Genomic DNA, 8762 nt, shown 5'->3' on the forward strand with positions numbered 1-8762 from the left:
GGGGGGGGGGGGGGGGCCCAGTGAGATCTGGTCCTGGGCACCCCCCTTGGTGGAATATGCGTCAGTGCAGGGTCCCACACTGCCGACGGCCTTCTCAGCAAGGGGGCAGGTCCTGTGACTCACCTGCTCTCCTGGCCGCATCTCTAGTAACAGGCGGCGGGAGAGGAGAAGTGTGTGTCACATGCCCCGGGCCCCCTGCAGTGCACACCGTCTGGCTGGGATGCTGGCTGTGAGGCTTGGCAGGTGAGTCCAAATGAGGACCGATTGGTACGGGTGTAATTGCACACTGTGTGCTGTTATTTCATTTAATTAGAAAAGTGTATTATAATGGGGAACATTACACTGTAATGTTGACTATTACAATCTATTTCTCTGATTAAATGATTAGACAGGGCCACTGTTCTATCAAAGTTTGTGACTAGGTTGGAATGTGTGACCGGTGACGTGGTCACACATTTCAATGTAATCCCGCCAATGTTTCTTGGAGGTGGAATGTGTGACCACCAATAGGTGAAGCATTCCAACGCTTTCTCAGCTGTTCCAGGGCAGATCGGCATTGCTCACCTCTCGATCCTGTCACAGTCTCTGCCATGACAGGGGAGGGGCTGGATTCCCCCCTCCCTGTCCGATCCTCCAGCACTGACTGGCGGGTCGGACGGGGGGGGGGGGGGGTACAGCTGGCTCTGCCTCTAGATAGGCAGAGCCAGCTGTGACTCACGCAGCTGAGCGGATTCAGACATAATTGTCGGGATCCGCTTCAGCCTCTCAGTATACCGCGAGCAGTAGCTAGCGGTGTACTGTGGCGTCTCAGTATACCACGAGCTGTAGCTCGCAGTATACTGAGCTTAGGTTGACGGGAGGACACTAGTTTGTGTCCTCCCATTACCCTAAGGAGAACTATGGGGAAAAGCCTTAACCCCATAGTTCTCCTTTAAAGGAAAAAGGAAAGATTGTAGCATTTTTTTCCTGTTCAGACTCCTCTTCTTTTCTTTCCGCCAGGCTTACAGTAATTTTACTATTGAATTTGAGTATGTTTAACTAGAAAAATGATCAGCATTGTAGAGTCAGACTACTGCTGGGGTAGAGGGCATGAACAGTAGTTACCAGCTCCTGAGTTAATATTTACACTGAATGGAGCTCTCATATTGGCAGGGTTTCAGACAGCACAGATTTTCACTTAAAAGCATTAACCCTCTCTCAGCCCAACTCCTATGTTTTGCTGTCCAGTACTGCCTGCCAGATTGCACTGGTTTTAAATTGCCCAGCTGAGCTGTTGCCAAGCCCTATGGGAAGGCAAAAGAACGCTATCCACGGTCATTCTAAACAACTGGCACACTCGACATTCACATTCAATAGAACAAACATTGCTAATAAAACACAAATGATACAATTACCCGTTCTTTATTCCTATATACAATTCACTAAAGACAGATTCTATTATTCTAAATTAGCATAAAACATGGCTCAATATTGAGAATATGAGAAAGGAACAAATCATTGAAACAATTAGTTTATTTTTGGCTATAAAAAAATCCAGAAAAAACACATGATACAAAATGTTATAATTTGAGTTGCAGTTTAGTGAGTAAAATAAGTATTTGATCCCCCCTACCAACCAACAATAATTCATGGGGTAAGGATGATCATGAGAAAAGAGAGGGCTCAGCCCAGAACTACACGGGAGGAGCTTGTGAATCTCAAGGCAGTTGGGACCACAGTCACCAAACAAACCATTGGTAACACAATAGACCGCCATGGATTGAGATCCTGCAGCGCCTGCAAGGTCCCTCTCCCCAAGAAGGCACATGTGCAGGTCCGTCTGAAGTTTGTCAATGAACACCTAAATGATTCGGAGAAGGATTGGGAGAAAGTGCTGCAGTCAGACGAGACCAAAATTCAGCTCTTTGGCATTAACTCGACTCGCTGTGTTTGGAGGAAGAAAAATGCTGACTATGACCCTAAGAACATCATCCCTACAGCCAAGCATGGAGGTGGAAACATTATGCTTTGAGGCTGTTACTCTGCTAAAAGGTACAGACCAACTTTGCCACATTGAGGGGCCAATGGACCTCCTTCCCTCAGCCAGAACACTGAAGATGGGTCGTGGATGGGTCTTTCACCATGACAATGACCCAAAACATACCGCCAAGGTGACAAAGCAGTGGCTCAAAAGGAAACACATTAAGGTCATGGAGTGGCCTAGCCAGTCTCCAGACCTTAATCCTATAGAACATTTATGGAGGGGGCTGAAACTTCGAGTTGCCAAGCAACAGCCAAGAAACCTTAACGTGACATTAAAGTCAAAAATCTTTTTCCCTCCACCCAATGTTAAAGTCAGCACTTACCATAATGATGTTTCTTAATCCAATCTTCTTTTTCTTTCCTGTCCTTTTCATCTGTCCCTCCAGCACTGCGGCGGGTCTCCGATCCAGCGCTGACTCCTCTGAGCTTGCTGGCACTTCCTGACACACGGTGTCTGCATGCATCCATAGAGTTACCTTGTGTCTCTCCTCCCGTCCCGGACGAAAATGTGAACTGCGCATGCGCCCGCCCCAAGATGCTTTGCCGCCGCCCGAGAATTTTCAAATTTTTGGACGGGAGCGCGCAGGGAAGACACAGGTAGGTATTAACCCTTTTCAAAGCGTTTTTTTTTTTTTACACTCTTTGCATATATCTACTGCTTGCTAGCAGTAGATACTGTATATGCAAAAACACCAGAGGGTTTAATAACCCTTTAAGGATTTGGAGAAGATCTGTAAAGGGACCAAAATCTCTCCTGAGATGTGTGCAAACCTGGTAACCAACTACAAGAAACGTCTTACCTCTATGCTTGCCAAGAAGGGTTTCTCCACCAAGTACTAACTCATGTTTGACTTATTTTACTCACTGAACTGCAACTCAAATTATAACATTTGTAGCATGTGTTTTTTCTGGATTTTTGGTTGCTATTCTGTTTGTATCATTTAAAATGCACCTGTGATAACAATTATAGACCTTTAATTTCTTTTTAAATGGGCAAATTTACAAAATCTGCAGGGGATCAAATCATTATTTGCCACACTGTGAGTATGTGTGTATGTATATATCCCTATATTGCTAAAAGTATTGGGACGCCTGCCTTTACACGCACATGAACTTTAATGGCATCCCAGTCTTAGTCCGTAGGGTTCAGTATTGGGTTGGCCCACCCTTTGCAGCTATAACAGCTTCATCTCTTCTGGGAAGGCGTCCACAAGGTTTAGGAGTGTGTCTATGGGAATGTTTGACCATTCTTCTAGAAGGGCATTTGTGAGGTCAGGTACTGATGTTGGACGAGAAGGCCGGGCTCGCAGTCTCCGCTTTGATTCATCCCAAAGGTGTTCTATTGGGTTGATTATATATTTCGGGTTGACTTTGGGTCTGAATAACCCAGCTCCGGTTTTGCGTCTCTCACCTGGATTGTTTATTCCATAATGATTGATTATCCAGGTCAGATAAAAGGGGAAGGCTGGAGCATGATGCTGCTCTGGCCTGGGAGCATTCTGAGAGAGCTGCAAGTGGGATATGGTTGTGAGTAAAAGGTTGCTGAAAATACTTTGGTTTTGTGAGGTGGATGACAGAAGCTCACCACGTGTTAGAGCCTGGAAGGCAAGGATGTATTTTCTGTTTTATTGCAACCTTTTAAATAAACACTGACAGCAAGTCAGGGAAGGTGATCCCCATTTGAGCTATACCCCCACAATAATATACACTGAGTGGCCAGATTATTATGACCACCCCATCAGTACTTAGTTGGGCCACCTTTTGCCTTCAATACTGCGGTGATTCTTCTTGGAATTGACTCCACGAGATGTTGAAAGGTGATGCGAGGAATCTGACACCATGCCTGATGAATAGCACTGTCCAGTTCTGTGAGATTTGATGGTTGTGGAACTAGCTGCCTGATGGCTCTTTCAACTTCGTCCCACAAATGCTCAATTGGATTGAGATCTGGCGATTGTGGGGGCCACCTAAGCAAGGTAAAGTCTCCCTCATGTTCTTGAAACCACTCCTGCACAATACGAGCACCGTGGCATGGCGCATTGTCTTGTTGGAAGAAGCCATCTCCATTGGGATATGCCATCAACATGATAGGATGAACTTGATCAGCAACAATACTTTGGTATGTTGTGCTATTCAGACGTTGTTCCACACGAATTAAAGGGCCCAAATCATGCCAGGAAAACATGCCCCTAACCATAACACTGCACCTACCAGCTTGAAGGGTTGTACTCATGCATGTGGGGTGCATGCTTTCATGCTGTTTCCGCCAAATTCTCACTCTGCCATCTGCATGATGCAACTGGAAACGTGATTCATCGGACCACATGACTTTTTTCCAATGCTCGACTGTCCAATCCTTGTGTTCCTGTGCGAATTGGAGACGTTTTATCTTGTTAACTGCAGACAGCAAAGGTGTTCGAACAGGCCTTTGGCTTCCATATCCCATACGATGCAGTGTACGGCGAACAGTGCGTTCAGAGATCATTTGAGAGGATCCCTGATTAAGATCTGCAGTAATTTGATGCACTGTTGCCCTTCTGTTGTCTTGTACCAGTCTTGCCACTCTCCGTTCTGCCCTAACATTGACTAGTCGCTGGCGGCCACAATTCGCACGTTCAGACCCAGATTTTCGGCTGACAGTCCAGTCTTTAAACACTTTAAAAACAGCTGCTCTTGAACATTTAACGAATTCTGCTGTTTTGCTGATACTCGCTCCATGGCTCCGAGCGCCAACAATCATCCCATGTTCAAAGGCTGTTAAATCGCGTTGTTTACCCATATCTTCAGAAAAAAAATCACTTCTACTGTCGTGGTAAACAACCTGATTCCCTATTTATAATGGTCTGGCCCTCTAGCAACTTCAGCGCAAAATTATAGCTAATTTGCCTACAAACGTCAGGTGTGTGTGTGTGTGTATATATATATATACACACACACACACATCGTAAATACAACCGGTGGTCACATAATTACAGATTAGTTCAGGTCCTGAGTGCCTCCAAACATGGAAAGAAGCACCTCCTGTTGTGGCTGGGGAATTCCAGCTGCGTGTAAGCAAAGCAGCGGGCTGCTGTGACATCACTGCCCTTATATGGCCACATGGCTATATTTGGGCAATAACATTGACATAATGTGGCCATATAAGGTCAATAATGTCAGCCCAAGCATCCCACCCCTTTGTTTCTGCCATCTGTGCTGCCCCGGGCCACAGCTGATTGACTGGGTGGTCTCATGTAGCTTCTGGATTCAGAGAAGCTCAGGTTCAGAGCAGTTTCGGTCCAAACCTGAGCTCATCCCTAATCACAACCCTTAAAAGAAAAACAAACAAACAAATATTTTGGCTTTTGCAGGTCAGGCTCTGGTTGTACAGTGAAACACATGCAAAAAAGCTAAACTGCAGTAAACCAACCCTGTTATACAAAATCTGCTGCCATTTGTGAACTCTGCTTCAAGTCCAGAGACCTGGCTATTCCCTTGCTGCCAACACCGACCTAACAGTTTGCTGTCAATTAAAGCTTGGACACAATAGCTGTTAAGTAGGCCATACACATAAAGACAACTCTCGTTCAGACCAGCAGACTATCTATAGGTGACAAACCCACAGCTTACCTTCTTCACTTTAGCCATCTTACAAGAAAACAGCATAAACACTCTTTATTGATCCATTTACTAAATGCAGCCTGGGCAGCCATTCCAGTTGGATGGAAAGAGAACACCCCCCTCTGTTGGCCAATGGGTCACTGCGGTCAATGACTTTAGGAATAACACAACATTTCATAAGAGCTGGTTCACTTCGTTTCAATTTTGATTCTCCTCTGAATACAAACATTTCATTTCAAATTAAGTTCGAGAATGTGGGTTGGTCGATCCAACCAGAGAGATATGTATATATAGTGCAATATAAATGGGTAAGCCGTATTAGTCCAGTAGACAAGATGTCAAAAAAGACAAAAAACGCAGTATTGCAGTGTGCAATGATACCTTTCTTATTGGACTAACAAAATATATACAAGACAAGCTTTCGAGAGTGAACCTCTCTTCTTCAGGTCAGAAGCAATACTGATCAACATGACAGTTTGTATATATGTTTAAATGCCTGAGAAAGTTAAAGAACAACTGCGTAAAAAAATACAATAAAAAAAAATTCTGAATCCCTTGCAGTGGGGCTACCCCTGCAATGAAAGGGTTAAGTGCTCATTTTAGCCTAGGTTCAAAAATAAAGTTGTACTCACCTGATCCTCAGAGCGGGCTGTGACAGCACTCCCTCCAGTCTGTCTCCTTCTACACTACAGCGATGATATGTCCCTCAGCGTCCTCACATTCTATACACTATGCACTATGCGTAGGACTTGATTACTCACGGACCTTAGACCACTGCAGCGGAGGATACAACAGCCAGCAGGGTAGAGACCCCTATTCCCCGGCAGCTGTCAGGATACAACAGACAGCAGGGTAGAGACCCCTATTCCCCGGCAGCTGTCAGAATACAAAAGACAGCAGGGTAGAGAACCCCTATTTGCCGGCAGCTGTCAGAATACAACAGACAGCAGGGTAGAGACCCCTATTTCCAGGCAGTTGTCAGAATACAACAGCCAGCAGGGTAGAGACCCCTATTTCCAGGCAGCTGTCAGGATACAACAGACAGCAGGGTAGAGACCCCTATTTCCTGGCAGCTGTCAGGATACAACAGCCAGCAGGGTAGAGACCCCCTATTCCCCGGCAGCTGTCAGAATACAACAGACAGCAGGGTAGAGACCCCTATTCCCCGGCAGCTGTCAGAATACAACAGAGAGCAGGGTAGAGACCCCTATTTCCTGTCAGCTGTCAGAATACAACAGACAGCAGGGTAAAGACCCCTATTTCCCGGCAGCTGTCAAAATACAACAGCCAGCAGGGTAGAGACCCCTATTTCCCGGCAGCTGTCAAAATACAACAGCCAGCAGGGTAGAGACCCCTACCCAAGTACCACAGAGCAAGCAAATTCTTCCTATCCAAAAAAGATGACTGGATTTCAGAACAGAGAGAGCTATGGCTTTACCATCAAACATCAGCACCCGGGATAGACAGCTATACATTAACCCTGACATCACTGGGTTCTATAATAACACCATGACATCATATGCAAATGACCAGTGTGGTCACCAGTTGTCGCCATATGTTGCTGTCATCCCGGAGAAGCTACTCGCATGTCTTTGCATGCACACTGTCACTACACCTCCACCATCCGTGCACGGAGAACGACCCGAGTGTCGCCTTGTCACGAATCACTCACCGTCACTCCATCTTTAATGATGATTTTCTTAGCTAGCAGGATGCTGCGATTTAACCTCTTCTTCTTTTTCTTTTCCCCTGTCATGGTGAGCTCAGGCCCGTCATCCCGACACCGGGAAAGACTCCGCAGGTAGGCCCTCACACCTCACCGGGCCACACTACCATGGAAACGGCGGCCCCCTCCGCATCACAACCCTCCCCATCGCTCGCTTCCGGCCTCCAGAGCTCCCTCCACCCATCCGCTGCGGTGGGACCAATGCCGAACCCGTATTTCCTCGCGGGAGTCTGTCATTGGCAAGCTTTGCTGTCATTTAGCCGTAACGTGGATGCTGATTGGCCGGGGCATGTGACACGACCAAGATAAGGGGCTGGAAAGCGGCTCCATATTGAGTGTGGCACAAGTATGAGCTGTCATTCCAGGCAGTGGAGTCCATGTGTTTATGTCTTTTACTGCTGCTAGCAGCTGTGCTGCACTTCCATATGTGTATCTGCTCCTAGCAGTTATGTAAACACTTTTCTTAGAAATGCAGCCCTGCCAGGAGATCTATGCTGTATTCGGACAGAGGCAGTCACAGCTCTGTCCACTGACAGTAGAAACTGTGTGTGCAATGAGATCCTCGATATGTGAAATACACTCCTACAAAGAACTGGAAACATAACAAGCTATTGCAAGTTCACAATGTACTGAATGTAGATCTAAACTCAGTTACTAAAGTCTCTCAGAAGCATTAACATGATTTCAAAGGTTGTTTTCCATCTGCAGCTTTCATTAAAATAATTCCTAGTGATCCTGCAATGAAGATCATTGTATTGTTATGACTGACAATGCTGTCTGCCTCTGCTGTCACCCTGTCACATGCTCTCTGATTGGGACTACAAGCAGTCATGCCCACATACTTTAGCAAACACCATTCAGTTAGGATTTAGATCTGCTTTGAGGGCTCATTCACACTGTGCCCAGAGACCTTCGCTTCTCTGCACCTGAGCATTGCAGGTTTCAGCAAGGGCACCTCAGTTCACAGCACAAGAGGTGTGGAGAGATGCAGCATGTTGCATTTTTCAGCATCACACCTGAAGTCCCCATTCATCTGTTTCTATGCACCACAGCTCTGCTGCTAGGCATACATCTGAATGGAATGTCCCATTGACATTTCAATAAAGTGAAAAAATATTTTAAAAAAAGGAAACAATTCCGTGTATTGTAAAAACACAAAGCCCTACGTGCTAGAAAAAAGATAATTTTAGTGTGTGGGCCCTTAAGCATTTGTCTGTGAAGGTTCTCATTCATCCAGGTCATGGTATATCTGTAAAAAATAAGTCAAGGCAACTGGACTTGCTGTATTTTTTTTTTCTTGAAGACGTTTCACTGGTCATCTGACCAGCTTTCTAAATTCAGAATGACTTGTACAAAAATTATCTGGGAATAAATATGGGAAATGTTGCTCCAATCCACATAATCTGTTAGTTAC

The 8762-nt window shown here is 45.7% G+C and overlaps 1 protein-coding gene across 1 annotated transcript in view; it reads right to left on the reverse strand.

Moving 5' to 3' along the window:
- The window catches only part of LOC108790344 (hippocampus abundant transcript 1 protein-like), a 29618-nt gene extending 22079 nt beyond the window's left edge, over positions 1–7539 (reverse strand). The window contains exon 1 of the mRNA XM_018560580.1: positions 7295–7539. Within this exon, the coding sequence (XP_018416082.1) occupies positions 7295–7378 (84 nt within the window). The 5' untranslated portion in view covers positions 7379–7539. The remainder of the gene's footprint in view (positions 1–7294) is intronic.
- Positions 7540–8762: the final 1223 nt, after the last annotated feature.

The sequence above is a fragment of the Nanorana parkeri genome, unplaced genomic scaffold, assembly GCF_000935625.1.
Source record: "Nanorana parkeri isolate BGI_ZX_2015 unplaced genomic scaffold, ASM93562v1 scaffold466, whole genome shotgun sequence".
In the NCBI taxonomy this organism is placed as follows: Eukaryota; Metazoa; Chordata; class Amphibia; order Anura; family Dicroglossidae; genus Nanorana; species Nanorana parkeri.